This window comes from Rhinatrema bivittatum, chromosome 4 (assembly GCF_901001135.1).
Source record: "Rhinatrema bivittatum chromosome 4, aRhiBiv1.1, whole genome shotgun sequence".
In the NCBI taxonomy this organism is placed as follows: Eukaryota; Metazoa; Chordata; class Amphibia; order Gymnophiona; family Rhinatrematidae; genus Rhinatrema; species Rhinatrema bivittatum.
The window spans coordinates 215,449,560-215,467,921 of record NC_042618.1 but is presented as its reverse complement, the minus strand read 5'-3'; the positions used below and the strand labels follow the sequence as shown (position 1 = coordinate 215,467,921).

Sequence of the window (18,362 nt, the reverse complement as noted above, 5' to 3'; positions counted from 1 at the left end):
ACCCCTGCGGATTGCATACTCCGGGGGTAAAAATATTCGGGACCATGTTGTGCACTCAAATTGTTCAAAACCCACATTGAACCAGGAATCTGTTCAAACTTGTGACAAATGTAAGTTTTGTCCTTTAAAGTCTTCTCAGACTCATATCACTACAACATCGGGGAAAATCATCACATTACCTGAATCCTCCTGTCATTCTACTCATGCCGTTTATGCTATCTTTTGTCCATGCCCATTGATTTACGTGGGCATGACAAAAAGAAAAATTAAGATTCGTCTCACTGAACATAAATGTTGCATTAACACCAATCGAATTGATGAACCTCTAGTTGCTCATTTCAAGGAATTCAAACATGAGTTCGATGACATAAAATGGACTGTGTTAGAAATTATCAATCAACATTGGAGAGGCGGGAATCATGTACAGACATTGAGACAATGCGAGCAGAAGTGGATTTTTCAATTAAAATCAGTTATCCCTGGTGGTCTGAATAAAGACATTGAATGGTTTCATTTCTGGTGATTGCCCGCCGAAATCAGGAATCACTTGACTGTCAGGTGGATACTAAAAGCAACTGCATTTAAAATCAGACCGACCCGAGCCGCTCCACCGCTGAAAACTCTGAGCGGGGAGATGGCGTCGGGTTCGGTAAATTAGACTTGTTCACCTGTTTTCTCCCTCTGCAAGTACACATCGTTAAATATTGTTTTTAAAGAAATGAAGTCGCTGAATTTAACTATAAGATTTTATACTTTAGAAAAATTGACGCACCCACAGCACCATTGAAGTTTTCTTGCATGAATTAGCATTGCTTGTATCCCCGCAAAAAAAAGGGGGAGTGCTGGATCAGGAGAACTTGAACGGATGTCTCTGAAGCAGCTTGTGTTGCGAAACGCGCGCGTCGGACGAGTGACCCCGACAGCTACGGGATGAATGACCCCTGACAACCTATGAATAAGGGAAGTTGATTCTTTTTATATATAACAAAAAAACTTATAAAAATTGAACTTTGGTGTCTTGGATGCGAGCTATTTGGACCAATTGATTAAAAGTGACCCCAATGAAGTGCATGAAATGCAAGTTTAACTTGTGAGCACTGGGGGTGGTATGATGGTCCTTAAATTCCTTAAATTCATATGAAAATATTGATATATACAGCGTTATAATTTTTTCAAAACTTTTAATACCATGTGTTTCAATTTAGTTCATTTCAATCGTGGGATTATTTATTAAGAGAATTTTTGTATTTAGACTTCAATTACCCCAATATTGACTGGGTAAATGTATCATTGGGACACGCTAGAGAGATAAAGTTCCTGGATGGAATAAATGATAGCTTTATGGAGCAATTGGTTCAGGAACCGCCGAGAGAGGGAGCAATTTTAGATCTAATTCTCAGTGGAGAACAGGATTTGGTGAGAGAGGTAACGGTGGTGGGGCCGCTTGGCAATAGTGATCATAATATGATCAAATTTGATTTAATGACTGGAAGGGGGACAGTAAGCAAATCTACGGCTCTCGTGCTAAACTTTCAAAAGGGAAACTTTGATAAAATGAGAAAAATAGTTAGAAAAAAACTGAAAGGATCATCTACGAAAGTAAAAAGTGTGCAAGAGGCATGGTCATTGTTAAAAAATACCATCCTAGAAGCACAATCCAGATGTATTCCACACATTAAGAAAGGTGGAAAGAAGGCAAAACGATTACAGGCATGGTTAAAAGGGGAGGTGAAAGAAGCTATTTTAGCCAAAAGATCTTCATTCAAAAATTGGAAGAAGGATCCAACAAAAGAAAATAGGATAATGCATAAACGTTGGCAAGTTAAATGTAAGACATTGATAAGACAGGCTAAGAGAGAATTTGAAAAGAAGTTGGCCATAGAGGCAAAAACTCACAGTAAAAACTTTTTAAAATATATTCGAAGCAGAAAGCCTGTGAGGGAGTCAGTTGGACCGTTAGATGATCGAGGGGCTAAAGGGGCACTTAGAGAAGATAAGGCCATCGCGGAAAGATTAAATGATTTCTTTGCTTTGGTGTTTACTGAAGAGGATGTTGGGGAGGTACCCGTACTGGAGAAGGTTTTCATGGGTAATGATTCAGATGGACTGAACCAAATCACGGTGAACCTAGAAGATGTGGTAGATCTGATTGACAAACTTAAGAGTAGTAAATCACCTGGACCGGATGGTATACACCCCAGAGTTCTGAAGGAACTAAAAAATGAAATTTCAGACCTATTAGTAAAAATTTGTAACTTATCATTAAAATCGTCCATTGTACCTGAAGACTGGAGGATAGCAAATGTAACCCCAATATTTAAAAAGGGCTCCAGGGGCGATCTGGGAAACTACAGACCGGTTAGCCTGACTTCAGTGCCAGGAAAAATAGTGGAAAGTGTTCTAAACATCAAAATCACAGAACATATAGAAAGACATGGTTTAATGGAGCAAAGTTAGCATGGCTTTACCCAAGGCAAGTCTTGCCTCACAAATCTGCTTCACTTTTTTGAAGGAGTTAATAAACATGTGGATAAAGGTGAACTGGTAGATGTAGTATACTTGGATTTTCAGAAGGCATTTGATAAAGTCCCTCATGAGAGGCTTCTAGGAAAAATAAAAAGTCATGGGATAGGTGGCGATGTCCTTTCGTGGATTGCAAACTGGCTAAAAGACAGGAAACAGAGAATAGGATTAATTGGACAATTTTCTCAGTGGAAGGGAGTGGACAGTGGAGTGCCTCAGGGATCTGTATTGGGACCCTTACTCTTCAATATATTTATAAATGATCTGGAAAGAAATACAACAAGTGAGGTGATCAAATTTGCGGATGATACAAAACTGTTCAGAGTAGTTAAATCAAGAGCAGATTGTGATAAATTGCAGGAAGACCTTGTGAGGCTGGAAAATTGGGCATCGAAATGGCAGATGAAATTTAATGTGGATAAGTGCATGGTGATGCATATAGGGAAAAATAACCCATGCTATAGTTATACAATGTTAGGTTCCATATTAGGTGTTACTACCCAAGAAACAGGTCGATCCCGTAAGGCCGCGGTAATAACAGTGCGGCAGTGTCAGACGCACCCTTCCTCCCCGCACGCACAGTTCTCTTCACTAACTCCCCGATACTCTCCTCTAATCGCATGCAAATGCATGCCGCGGCTTTAAAGTGGTAGGGAAGGGTTATGCCCGCGTAACCCATTTTACTGTATAGGCGCTTAATACAGCGCCTATACAGTAACCAGGGTGCGCTGGTACCTGTCATTTCAAATGTCATTTCAAATGACATTTGAAATGACAGGCACCATGAAGTGAAAAAAAAAAAATACCAAAATATGTAAAAACCTGAGTGTTCAAAAAAAAACCAACTTTTAAATACCTGTCGGAGGGCCGCGTGGGTCCAGGCGGTGGCGGCGGGAGCCGGGTGGTCGCGTGTTAAATCTAGGCCGCGGGCGGGTGGGCACCTGTTCCAGGCGGCGGGAGGACACGCGTTAGTTCGAGACGGTCGGTGGGCGGTGGGTGGTCGCGTGTTAAATCTAGGCCGGGTCCGCACAGGCGCGCATTCATTCATCCAGGCGGAGGAGCCGGCGGCAAAAGCCGCCGGCTCCGCCTGAATGAATGCGCGCCTGTGCGACCCCTGCGATTCGGCGCTCAAGGCAGTGAATGAATGCGACCCCTGCGATTCAGCGCCGAGCGCCGAATCGCAGGGGTCGCACAAGCGCGCATTCATTCACTGCCGCAGCCCCCACCAGCAGTGAATGAATGCTGTGACTGCCTTGAGTGCCGAATCGCAGGGGTCGCACAAGCGCGCATTCATTCAGGCGGAGCCGGCGGCGAAAGCCGCCGGCTCCTCCGCCTGGATGAATGAATGCGCGCCTGTGCGGACCCGGCCTAGATTTAACACGCGACCACCCGCCGCCCACCGACCGTCTCGAACTAACGCGTATCCCGCCGCTGCCGCTGCCGCCTGGAACAGGCGCCCACCCGCCCGCGGCCTAGATTTAACACGCGACCACCCGGCTCCCGCCGCCGCCGCCTGTACCCACGCGGCCCTCCGACAGGTATTTAAAAATTTTTATTTTTTTTTCTGACAGGTTTAATGTGTCCCACATCATTACATTTTCTCGATCATCTCTGTATCGCTTTTTTTTTTATTGTGTTTTATTGTTTTTGAGTGTCTTAAGCGGTGTCGATGGATTTGTTACTAGACTCACAGTCGTAACTCCTACTAGGGGGAGGCGGTAAACTAACACGTTATGGCCGCGGCAAAACAGTGCGTTACTAATGAGATAACCTGAGCGCGCGTTACGGTATCGGAGGGAAATAGCTAATTCCTTCATTATACAGCTAATTCGTTCATTTACATGCCGGGTGGGGAAGGGTTATGCGTCTGTTTTAAGAAGCGCTACGGACGCGCGAAACTGGAGACTGTATCGCTGGTTTGCCTTACGCGTCCGAATTGTGCGCAGTGAGCTCGTTACAGACGAGAAATCTTCAAATGAATGTTACTGTATCGAGCTGAAAGAGATCTAGGCGTCATAGTAGATAACACATTGAAATCGTCGGTTCAGTGTGCTGCGGCAGTCAAAAAAGCAAACAGAATGTTGGAAATTATTAGAAAGGGAATGGTGAATAAAACGGAAAATGTCATAATGCCTCTGTATCGCTCCATGGTGAGACCACACCTTGAATACTGTGTACAATTCTGGTCGCCGCATCTCAAAAAAGATATAATTGTGATGGAGAAGGTACAGAGAAGGGCTACCAAAATAAGGGGAATGGAACAGTTCCCCTATGAGGAAAGACTAAAGAGGTTAGGACTTTTCAGCTTGGAGAAGAGACGGCTGAGGGGGGATATGATAGAGGTGTTTAAAATCATGAGAGGTCTAGAATGGGTAGATGTGAATCGGTTTTTTACTCTTTCGGATAATAGAAAGACTAGGGGGCACTCTATGAAGTTAGCATGTGGCACATTTAAAACTAATTGGAGAAAGTTCTTTTTCACTCAACGCACAATTAAACTCTGGAATTTGTTGCCAGAGGATGTGGTTAGTGCAGTTAGTATAGCTGTGTTTAAAAAAGGATTGGATAAGTTCTTGGAGGGGAAGTCCATTACCTGATATTAATTAAGTTGACTTAAATAATAACCACCGCTATTACTAGCAACTGTAATATGGAATAGACTTAGTTTTTGGGGTACTTGCCAGGTTCTTATGGCCTGGATTGGCCACTTTTGGAAACAGGATGCTGGGCTTGATGGACCCTTGGTCTGACCCAGTATGGCATGTTCTTATGTTCTTATGTATTAGAAGTGATAGAACATAACTGCGACAAAATGCTATAAAACCAGCGGCACGCAAGGGGCACCGTCTTCTGCACGAGGGACGGAGTGCACGGGCATGTGTTGTGCGCTAAGAAATTGCTAGCTAAAAGCTGTGACTCCTGAATCTTAAGGGATAGCCAACAAAAGTGATCTAGCCATACTACCTCATCAGAAATTATTTGTTAAAAGACTTTTCTGGACCTACCGATTTAATATGCTTAAGAATCCCCCCCCAGGGATCAAGCGTTAAGCTGGGGAGGATTCAGCAAGCTGGAGCAGCCCCAGAGGTTATAAAAGTGATTGTGTGCCCTTGGAACTAAACGGCCCGGGTAAGGGTTACATGAGGATGAGTGAGGCCTGTGGTCCAGGATACCAGTGTTATATTCTATAAAGTGTTTTGTTATGAGAAAGGAACCTTCTACTTGGACTTTCACTTCAAAATAACTTTCAATAAAGGGTTCTCTAATATAGAAATGAATGTTAATATCTATTATTTGTTGCCTAGGACAGTCAATTTAAAATTAGAATTCATGGCGGTAAAAGGAAAGTAAAAATCACAGAAGGGAATATAATTGCTTCCAATGGATTACTCCATATTGTTGACAAAGCAATGGACAATGTAGAGCCAACTCTTGAGAGCAATTCAGAGGTGAGATCTTTCAACTTGTTCAGAATATAGAATGTTGTATGAATGTAACTGATTTAAATGGTAAAAATATGAGTCAACAAATAAGTTGTAGGTGAGACCATTTCATTGGACTAATTCAATATATCTGTGACTAGCTTTCAGGAGTCATGCATGCCGTCTTCATCAGTTCAGTGGAGAGCGTGTGCAGTTATCCAGGGTTTAAATAAGTATGAGCTTGTCTGCGCATGCCAGGAAGTTGCAGGATACATTACAATTACAACTCAGTAAAGGAATAGGGTGGATGAGTGGACAGATATAACAGAATCCCTAAAACCTTATAGTTCTCAAGGGCCTATGTCTGATAATGAGTGAGAAAGCCAACATCTTTATTAAATCCTTTTGCGTATGCTGCAAAGTATTTGTTCATCTTAATTTCAAATGATTCAAATGGAAGACTTTTACCTAACATTTACATTTTTATTCATGGAAGCAAGACAGATGCTTAAACAAAACCAGATTTTCATTACAGAATTCACTAGTCATCAAATTGACTACTGTGTGCCAGTGAAGATCTATAGAGGGAGCTCATTCCTGCCAATGGGACAACATAGAGGAAGAGTTGCATGAACTACACAGGAGGCTGAAAGAGCTGAGAAGAATGAGAATATGGCCTCTGGGTGTATCTTATGCATAATCCTCCTCCTTCATGCTCTCCTGATGTACCCTCCTTTTCTCCCCCTCCCTGCTCACTCCCTTGATCCGTTAAGTTCTTTGAAAATGTTCTCCACAATATTCTGTTATTCAACGACTAAGAAAATATGTTGATTGTTCACAAAACCCTACTGTTCCCAACTACTACCGTATGTTAACTCCATTTGATTGTAAGATAATTGCATATGTTGGATGATAATTGCAGATTTGTAAACCGTTATGATGGCTCTACCGAATAACGGTATATAAAACCCTACAAACCCTACAAATATTAGTTTGCTTTATATTTCATGATGATATATTTCATTATGTTTTAGATTTTTGATGCTTGCAATATGCATTGAGTATGGATGTCTGTAAAACAGTGTGACTCAACTGAATTAGAATTGAAAGCGGGAAATTTGAAAGCCCAGTGTTTGTCCAGCTAAGTGCCAAACTTACAGGGTCATTTATCAAATCGCATCAAGCACCATAACGCATGGTGCGATGCAAATTTTTAAAAGTGGAGGGATTGGGGGCAGGATTTCTGTAAAAATGGGCTGACTTCATAAAGCCATAACATACAATTAAGCTGTGCAATATCATTCACAAATTCTGCTTTGGGCATGTTTAGGCTAGGTTGAGAGAACATTGTACAAATCTCATCGTTGTGTGAGTTTCCTTACTCCAAAGGACATCATATCTTCACAAGAGTGCACTGTTCTGTTCGTACGTCTCACTCTGCATGTAAAAGTGGCCCCTAACCCCTATACTACTACCTAAACCTCACCTCAAGTTATTCAGTGGACTTCCTATAGAGATATATATAGCTAACTACTAGAAGGGTCTTGTAGATAGTTTCTCTCTCTCTCTCTCTCTCAAGAACAAGGTGAATAAATTCCTTCATAAAAATAATTTTGTATTAATATCTGCTTATATGATTTTTAGCAAACAATAATGGCAATACTTGGAGACAACGCAAGATACCAAACATTTACACACTTACTGCAAGTAAGATGTCTGACTATCAATTATTAAATATGTGAAGTAAGCAATTTACATAATGTATGCACTTTTAAGACAAATACCAATTATAGCATCTGTCTTAATAGAAAACTAACCTAGGACAAGACTTGAGCCAGGATGGACATTATACCATTTTTGTGCCGAACAATGGAGCTTTGCAAAACATGAAAGATGGTGCACTGGATTATCTACTTACTACAGAGGTACAGATGTTCTGAATGTATGATCGGAATGAATGTTAAACCGAGGCATGAATTCTCATTAATTTTCATACACAAAAGTAATTCTACTTTATCTCCTCCACCTGCAGAAGTACGTGCACTTTGCAACATGTGCTCCCATTCTGTTAGAGGATATTGCTTTAGTTGGGGAAGTGTAGGGCAAAAGAAAAGTTAATAGGTATGAGGCCCCCCCATGCACTACATACCCCATGTCTGTAGAAGGCTCCCCTGTCAAATGCTTGCTACAGCTCCTCCCAGGCCAGCATGCTGCATCAGAAGTTTCACCTCACACCAGCACAGGGAAATAATCTTCTTTCACTTTCTACCAACAGGGATGCCAAATGGGCAACAACCCATGTAGTAAAATTTGGCTGGCACACTGATGGAGGTATTCTGTCAGCAGACTCGGCACACCCTGTAAGAAAAGGAAGTGCCGCCCTCATAGAAGCATGTGTGAGCATGCGCATGCATGAGTGCACAGATGTGCACTTATGATGTACATGCTTACACAGGGCAGTGCACAATCAGCATGGCAAAAATACACACATTTTGCAAGGTATGATACATGATACAAAATGGCCTCCTTTGTGGTTGTGCACCCATGTGCGAGCACTCATTGACACAATCATGCATGTTTGAAAGTTACTATCATAAAGTCCATTTATGCATGTAAAACCCAGTTTTATGTGTGTAAATCCTTTTGAAAATTATCCCCTATATACGTGTGGATTTGCCCAGAGTAAGCAGCCATAACCAAGGCAGGTTTGTGGAGGGATTTGTACTTACCCACACATACCTTTACATATTCAAACTTATGTATGTAACATTTTCCCAGAAAAACTATAAGGTGAATTTTAAAAGCCAGACAAACACATTAATTAGGGGATGAGCAAATATGTCGGGCTTGTGCGTACTGAGTGGATTTTAAAAGCTGCTGAAATATGTGTGTATCTCCTGGAGCACGCACATCTCCAAAGTTTTCAAAAAAAAAGGGCAGGGTGTGGGCATGGTCTAGGCAGGACATGGGTGTTTCGGTGTGTGAACCTGAGATGTGCGCATAAAACTTACACGATGCGGCAAACACCAAGGCCCCTGCTGTGCAACTTTTACTTTTGCTATGGATGACATGTAAGTTAAAAAAAAAAAAAAAAGAAAGAAAAATAGGCAAATCTGCAGAGTTTTAAGGTTCGGGGCTAACTGGGGGGAGTGAAGTCTATAAAACTAGGGGGTCTTGGAGGACCCATAACTGGGTGAACTGGGGACGAACTGTTAAAACTGGGAATAGCACTGGCGTGCGCCCTTTATAAAATCCCCTGATTTTTGCGGTAGAAACGGGATTTGTGTCCTCATGCGCACGCCTACTTAAAATTTGGGGTCACGTGCGCACAGTCAGGCTATCTTATAACATACACGCACATGCCGCCTCCCTGGGTGTGCACCAACATATGCACAAATGTACACACACAGGCCGGTTTGAAAGTTACCGTCCCTGTGCACATATTAGCAGTTGTAAATATGTGTGGATAGTTTTGATGGGATCATTTTTAATGAGGAAGGATGTGCATGCTTTCCTTTTGAAAACTGGATAATTGCTTTAAAATCTATAGTAATTGCTGTGGGTAATTGCATTAAGATTAAAAATATGATAGTAAATGATCGCAGATAAAGTCAAAAAAGGCCTATCTAGTCTGCCCAGCAGTGATTTTATGTGCATCTACCCAAGGTAGATCAAGTTCCCACATGGCACTCAACTGCTACTCTTTGCAGGTTATCTCGCACCTTCCAGGAAGCACGATGCAGCTTTATCACTGCTGTTTTGGGCTGCAACTGCTGCTGTGTGGCATTTGCCCAGTGCTTCATATGGGTTACTACAAAATTACCCTCATAATGATGCAAGCACAAAAAGAAAATGTTCACAGAACGCTTTTGTTGATTCTAAAGACAGTTCCTTAATGGGTGGTTCCAGACTTCATTTCAGTTCCTGACACTGTGGTGCAGCATTCGTTCAGTGTCACGACGAACAATTAAAAATAAACATTTAAAAATTGGCGTGTCCCTCCTCCCTTCTTAGGGCTGGATTTTAAGAGGTACGCGTGGGCGTACATTTGTGCGTGCAACCTGGCGCTCACAAATGTACGCCCGATTTTATAACATGCGTGCGCAGCCGCACGCATGTTATAAAATCCGGGGTCAGCGCACACAAGGGGTGCACACTAGTGCACCTTGTGTGCAACGAGCCCCGATGGCTTTCCCCGTTCCCTCTGAGGCCGCTCTGAAAATAGGCCCAGCGTGTGTAACCCCTCCTACACACATAAATCCAGCTGGATTTACGCGCGTAGGGCTTTTAAAATCTGCCCCATATTGTTTTTGCCCTCCGGAATTTGAGTTATTATTGCAGCTGCTGTTTCAGGCATCTTAACTCCTTCCTCATTCCTTCCGTGCAAGTTTGCAGCTGTTCCATTTGATTAGTCCATTGGCGCGTGTCGTTATCTTTGTGCTTCAGTCTCTCCTGACGGAGCCCTTGTGGTGAAACACTGTCCGTGTCAGGGGTTTGATACCGACTGTTGTTTGAATAAATGTTTTGGAAATACTCCTCACTGACTGAGTTTTGATTTTCATCACTTCTACAAGGACCCTTGAACTTTTAGCGCTATACTGCTCACATATGGTTTGTTACGCAGAAAAAAATGTACCATGAAGATTTCTTTGAAGTTAGGAATTTCTAGATGTGTTTATGAGCAGGTGTTTTATTCTACCTTATAATGCCACTGGTATCAAAATTAGTCTGTTGGTGTCAATACAGTTTATATTTATGTTTGCAAAAATCAGATGCAACTTTGTATCACACCTTGATGCTAGGCACCCTTCCTTTCCTATAGATATCTGTTTGAACAAATAGCAATGTTTGCTGCATTTGGGTCATATTGAAAAAATAGCACTATGTGTTTCCTGGTGATTAGGTATTGTGTAAAGATTTCATAATTTTTTAAATTTTTTAGGGGTCAAAGAAGCTTCTAGAGTTCTTGCGATACCATATCATCCCTTATGTTCAGGTTGGTATAATAATTTATGATTTACATAATAATACAGAAATATTGTCAGGGTATTGCAATGCTGCAAATTAAAAAAAATAAACACAAAAGCCTACTGTGCCAGTTGCAGTTTTACAATTAAGTGTAGAAAACATTTTGCAGGTTTGTCTCTTTATTTTGCTGTTATGATTAAAGTGCAGGTATTATGTAGGTAGACAGTAGTATAATGTAGCATACAATATCTGGCAGAGTTGCTCACATTTACAAGTTAATTTTTAAAAAGCTAAACGTGTAAAATTAGCATATATGCACATAAGTAGCTTGCATTTACATGCATGCTATTTTATAAACATCAAAATTATAAGATGAATTTTAAAAGCCAGGCATTTGCCAAAAACAGGAGATGTGCATGCATGTGGGACAGCCACGTGTCCATCCTATTTTAAAAGCCGCCCACACGCACGCACAAGTCTTGATGCACTATTATCTCACTGTGGGCAAAAGAGGGGTGAAATGTGGGTGTAGTGTGAGCGGGCATGGGTGTTTTGGGGCAGTGCCAAGAGATGTGTGCACGAGTCCTGCCTGTACTGCATAGTTTTACTTCTGCTATGGAGGAGGTGAAGGTCCTAATAAAACTATTTCCAGGCATGTGTGAGCTGTTTAAGGGGTCGCGGGTAAGTGGGAGAACTACAGGCTAAAGAACCAAGGGCATTGGAGGACTTAGCTCTACTGGGTGAACTACTGAAACTGGTCATGGCGTGGACACGCGCCTATTATAAAATTCCCCCACTTGCGTGGCTCAAACCGAACTTTATGTGGCTGTGTACGTGTATGTTATAAAATGTCCACGTCTCTGGGTGTGTGCTGACATACTCACATACGTATATCTGCGCCCAAATGCCCTTTTGAAAGTTACCATCTATGGTAACGGGGTGGTCTTGGGGCATTCTGGGGCGGGGCCAATGGTTTCATGCATAAATTATTTTATAAGAGATTTTCACAAATACATTAGACAACTTATTTGCACAGTTATACACCTGTTAATTATCTAGTGCAATTGATATTAGAATAGTCAGTTGTCTGCTATTGTTGGGTGGTAGGTCTGGGGGAACTGGGGGAGTTCAGGGCGAAGTACTTGTAGGGTCTTGATGAACTGGAGAATGACTGAGTAAACTGGTGGAGGCATTAGAAAGCTGGTGATTTGAAGTACGTGTGCATATTTTATGTTTTAATCTTTTTATTAGTTATACACACAAGAGAAAATAAACAAAGCAGAAGAAAAATAAGCAAAGCATTGGTGTGTTCTTACCAATGCCCACATTTTACAACTGTGTATAAACCCATTGTGATAACCCCCCATCCCCTTCCCCATCAGGGGGAGCATTATAATCATTAAGAACTAAGCTTCTGGCATGAGGTGATAGGGACTGTAAACAGAAATCCTACACTAACAAGAATGTTCTTCTACACTTCATTAAATCTTATTTCTCCATATATTTCTCATTAATACACATAAAGGGCTGGATTTTAAAAGGGTTACGCGCATAAGGTACACGCGTAACCTTTTTAAAAAACCCCTGCGCGCGCCGAGCCTAGTTTGCATAGGCTCGGCGGCCCGCGCAAGCCCCGGGATGTGCGTAAGTACCGGGGCTTCGCAAGGGGGGCGTGTCGGGTGGGCAGCGCGAATTTCAGGGCGTTCCGGGGGCGTGGTGCCGGCCCGGGGGCGTGGTCAAGGCCTCAGGACCAGCCCCCGGGTCAGGTGATGGTGCACCAGCAGCCCACTGGCATGCGCAGAGTTACACCTGCCTCCGGCACATGTAAATTTAACAACAAAGGTAGGGGGAAGGTTTAGATAGGGCTGGGGGGGTGGGTTAGGATGGGAACGGGCAGCACGCGCAGGACTCGGCGCGCAAGTTGCACAAATGTGCACCCCCTTGCTTGCGCTGACCCCGGATTTTATAAGATACGTGCGGCTACGTAGATAGGGGAAGGCGGGGGGACGCGGAAGAAAACGTAGCCGCGCGTATCTTATAAAATCCGACGTACTTTTGTTCGTGCGCGCGTAGATTTATAAAATCTACCCCATAATGAATATGATTCCTTAATTGAGTCATTTTAGGGGGATCTTCCCCAACCAACATTGCAAAATGGCTCACTTAGCCAAAAGTAACACTTTACGAATCCATAGGTGCACATACTTACAACCAATCGCCACCCCAGACAAACTATCAAAAAGGAACACCGAGGATAGCAAAGGTAGAGTACATCCTGTAACAGTTTGTACATAACGGATAACATTCCGCCAGAAACTGTGTGCATATTTTAAAATCTACGCCTACTTTCACATGTAAATCAGGGTTTTATGCAAACAAGTTATTTATTCTTTGTGTGTAAAATATATGTGAATATGTTTATAATATAGGTAGAGAACATACGCACTTTCAGTGCCTACTCACGCATACTGAAACATGTGTGCATATGTTGGTGTGGATATATGCATATTTTATAATCTGTGCAGACCAGATATTGTGGATCTCCATGCACCCATAAATGCATCTATATGGGGCCACATGGACATCTCTGAAAGTTATCTTTTTAATGTATTCTTGCACAAAATAAAGGGCAAAGAGTATTATGTTTTTTAGACACTTTTCTAATAAAGAGGTAGATTTTAAATAAGTACGCGCGTGCGCGCGTACTTTTGTTTGTGCAACCAGCGCGAAGAAAAGTACGCTGGATTTTATAAAATCTAGGGTCGGCGCACGCAAGGCTGCGCAAAATCGGCAGCCTGCGTGCACTGAGTCGCGCAGCCTGCCTCCGTTCCCTCCGAGGCCGCTCTGAAATCGGAGCGGCCTCAGAGGGAACTTTCCTTCCGCGTCCCCCCACCTTCCCCTCCCTTCCCCTATCTAACCCACCCCCCCAGCCCTACCTAAATCCCCCCCAGCTTTGTTGTGCAGGTTACGCCTGCTTGAAGCAGGCGTAACCTGCGCGCTGCCTCGGCATCCCCCGGCACAGGCTGCAGTGCCGGGGGACTCAGGACCGCCCTCCCGGCCCACCCCCGAACCGTCATCACGCCCCCGGACCCACCCCGGACCACCCCTGACCCCCGGACACGCCCCCTCTCGCCCCTTTTACGAAGCCCCGGGACTTACGCGCGTCCCGGGGCTTTGTGCGCACCGGCAGCCTATGCAAAATAGGTGCACCGGCGCGCGAGTGCCCTGCGCACGTAAATCCGGCAGGATTTACGCGCACAGGGCTTTTAAAATCTAGCCCAAAATGTGTACTGACCAAAACTGTATATAGCAAATGAAAACTCACAGAATTCTTAGGACCTTTGATAAATAGATGGCAAATAGCCACATATGGAGAAAATAATTATCTCCAAATGAGAGAGATTTTAATGTCTGCAGCTGACTTACAATTGTGGAATGACACTTTCAAGGCTGGAGAAGCTATCTATTAGATATAAATCCCACCTTTCCAGTCAAAAAGATTCCTCCAAAGTGGCTTGCAACAAATCCAGTTAACAATTTAGAATATAATACATACATTCAATAAAGCATGTATGGGGGTAATTTTATGGCATTGTGCATTAATTAGTTGCCCAAAAGTTACACCAGTTTTCAAAGCTGACTTACACATTCTGAAAATAATCCGGGCAAAACTGCACACACACAATAACATCAGCTAGTTGGTGTGCATACTTTTGCTGAGAGAATTTACATGCATATTTTTTAAATCAAAAAGTATGCATGCAAATCCAACCCCATCCAGAATCCTCTCATCTATATGGATAATAGTACATTTCCAGTGTACAATGTGAGAAGAATTTTTAAAATGTTACATGCATAAAAATTAGCATTTATGCATATAGAAAGGGGCGTATTCTGGAGTGGGTCCAACATTTATGCACAGAAGTTGCTATTTTAAAAGACATATTCACACACACTTTTGCCAACTTACTTGAATAATGTTATACCTGCTAATTATCTAGCATAAATTATATTAAACATATTTTTTGTGCAGTACTGACTGGGTGGGAGGTTTAGGTGAACTGGGAGGAGTTCAGGCTGAAGAACCAGAAGGGTCTCAATGTCCTGGAGAGGACTGGGCGAACTGGTGGACTAATTGGTATAACGGGTAATTTCTTTGACACTCAATGTTATAAAATACACTGATTCACGCATGTAAAATCCTGATCTATGCAAGTAAGGCCTCTCTTGTTTTTATGCATAAAATAAACACGTGTATATTTTTAAAACAGGTAGGAAATGTTTGTGCATTTAAGGCATTGATATACATTCTTTCAATAGATTGCACGTATTCGTACATAAGCCTACATGCACATATATGCTGTGAGGTAGAGATACATATATTTTATAAAATGCATGCGTATCATATGCGCAGGTTGTAACATATTAGTGTAGATCTGCTCACGGCCATATGCGCATGTACAGTAAATGCCTTCATGTGCATTTGTTTCAAAGTTATCTTCCCTATGTCTTGCACAAATTAAAAAAGAGAATATCTACTTCATTTTTTTCTTTTCAGTTGAGTGTTGCCAATATTATCTCAACCCCTCACATCATGAGCATGGCTAACCAATTTATCCGGTTTAACACAACAAGCAATGTAAGTATACCTCTTCAAGGAAACCACACAGACACAGCATAATATCAAAATGTATTTTTGTGGCACAGGAAAGGAAAAAACATTTTATTGATGCAGCTCAGGAATGGGCAAAATCAAAGTCAAATACCATCTGAACCGAGAGGGAGAAGGAAAGTCTCATTAATACTTTTTAGCTGGCACTTTTATTTATTTATTTATTTATTTATTTAAAATTTATTTTACTATTTAATTTCATTATTTTTGGTTACTTTTTAAAGCTTTACATTTTATTGTATTTTTCTGATTATTTTAATTGTTTATCACATTACCCCTATCCTAAAAGACCTCCACTGGTTACCCATAACCTCACGCATAAAATACAAAACACTCACCATTCTCCACAATTTATTGTACAATCAAAATCACACTTGGCTTGAGAATGCACCTCTTTTCCGATCATCTACCCGCCCCTCCAGATCCAACCTTGCTGGTACCCTATACACCCCCTCCCTAAAAACTGCACACCACACCTCAACCAGAGAAAGGGCCTTCTCTATTGCTGGCCCTTCCCTATGGAACACTCTGCCCACGGCCCTCCGTCTAGAACCTAACCTGTCTAAATTTACAAAAGGGTTCAAAACCTGGCTCTTTACATTAGCATATCCAGATGTTGACCAAACTTAGCTTGCACTTTAACCCCACAGCCCACCCTTTCCCCCCTCCTCCTCTCTGCCTCTCCTTTTCTCCCCCTTTCTTCACCCCAAGCAAAGACTCCAAAATATAGTGTTTCTTCCCCCTAAGCAATGACGCCTAAATTCTGTTATGTTTCCCCTCACCCTCTTTTAAGCCCACCCTACCATTCCCCCCCTCCCCCTCCCCACCTCTCCCTGTCACTGCCATCACTGGTCTGGTACCTACCAGCCCACCTGTACATATTGTCTATTGTTAATTTATTTTCTTCAAATGTTCCTATCAAATTTCTCTCTTTCCCTATCCTCCCTACTGCTGTCCTCTCTCCTCCTTCATTACTGCTCCCCCATTCCCTTCCCTGTTTATTGTATTTCTCTCTCTTGTTTTTTGTTACAATGTAAACTGGCATGATGTTCCGACAAATGTCAGTATATAAAAATCAACAAATAAATAAATAAAAATTTATGCCCGACTTATTGCAAACCATCATGATTGAAAATCATAATTAAGATATATAAAAGTTCTAAATAAATAAATCACCCTGATGCAGCAGGAAATGATCCTGTAGCAAGGACCTGCTCTCCAGGTAGTGCATTGTCCTTTCGCACTGAGGATGTCTCCCCCAGTTCTTCTGCCAAGGAGGGAAGGGTTAGGTCAGCCATCATAGTTGATGATTCAATTATTAGGAATGTAGACAGCTGGGTTGCTGGTGGGCGTGAGGACCACCTGGTAACATGCCTACCTGGTGCGAAGGTGGCGGACCTCACGCATCACCTAGATAGGATTATAGACAGAACTGGGGAGGAGCAGCTGTTGTGGTACATGTGGGCACCAATGACATAGGAAAATGTGGGAGAGACGTTCTGGAAGCCAAATTTAGGCTTTTAGGTAGAAAGCTGAAATCCAGAACCTCCAGGGTGGTATTCTCTGAAATGCTCCCTGTTTCACGTGCAGGTCCCCAGAGGCAGGCAGAGCACCGGAGTCTCAAAGTGTGGATGAGTCGATGGTGTAGGGAAGAGGGATTCAGTTTTTTGGAAAGGGGGAGTCTTTTTGGGAAAGGGGGAGTCTTTTCCAAAGGGATAGGCTCCACCTTAACCAGAGAGGAACCAGGCTGCTGGTGGTGCTAACCTTTAGAAAGGAGATACAGCAGCTTTTAAACTAGAACAAAGGGGAAAGCCGATAGTCGCTCATCAGTGCATGGTTCGGAGGGAGGTATCTTCAAAGGATGCTAATTAAGTATTAGAGTTAGGGCATCCCAACAGAGAGGTTCCAATAATAAGAAAAGAAGTCCAAGTGCTTATAATTAAAATATGACCTGAGCTAAAAGATTCCAATTTATCCATGTTAACTGAAAAGCAGAATGTAAATAAAAAAAAAACACACTTTGAAATGTTTATGGGGTGGATTTTAAGAGCCCTGCTCGCGTAAATCCGCCCGGATTTACGCGAGCAGGGCCCTGCGCGCCGGTGCGCCTATTTTACATAGGCCTACCGGCGCGCGCAGAGCCCCGGGACTCGCGTAAGTCCCGGGGTTTTCCGAGGGGGGGCGTGTCGGGGGCAGGCCCGATCCGCGCGGCGTTTTCGGGGCGGGACGTAGCGTTTCGGGGGCGGGTCCGGGGGCGTGGTTACGGCCCGGGGCGGTCCGGGGCGTGGCCGTGCCCTCCGGACCCGCCCCCAGGTCGCGTCCCGGCGCGCTAGCGGCCCGCTGGCGCGCGGGGATTTACGTCTCCCTCCGGGAGGCGTAAATCCCCCGACAAAGGTAAGGGGGGGGTTTAGACAGGGCCGGGGGGGTGGGGTTAGGTAGGGGAAGGGAGGGGAAGGTGAGGGGAGGGCAAAAGAAAGTTCCCTCCGAGGCCGCTCCGATTTCGGAACGGCCTTGGAGGGAACGGAGGTAGGCTGCGCTCGCCGGCTATACGGAATCGGTAGCCTTGCGTGCGCCGATCCAGGATTTTAGCGGCTATGCGCGTATCTACTAAAATCCAGCATACTTTTGTTTGCGCCTGATGCGCCAACAAAAGTACGCCAAATCGCGCTTTTTGAAAATCTACCCCTATATGCGAATGCGAGAAAGTCTAAGAAGAAACATGCGCGCATGTTATAAAATCCAGGGTCGGCACGCGCAAGGGAGTGCACAATTGTGCA

At 43.2% G+C, this 18,362-nt stretch overlaps 1 protein-coding gene across 1 annotated transcript in view; it reads left to right on the top strand.

The window, feature by feature from the left end:
* The window catches only part of STAB2 (stabilin 2), a 473,152-nt gene that overhangs the window by 98,603 nt on the left and 356,187 nt on the right, over nucleotides 1-18,362 (top strand). The window contains 5 exon segments of the mRNA XM_029599680.1: nucleotides 5,829-5,972; nucleotides 7,590-7,652; nucleotides 7,754-7,870; nucleotides 10,888-10,941; nucleotides 15,472-15,552. Of these exon segments, the coding sequence (XP_029455540.1) occupies nucleotides 5,829-5,972; nucleotides 7,590-7,652; nucleotides 7,754-7,870; nucleotides 10,888-10,941; nucleotides 15,472-15,552 (459 nt within the window).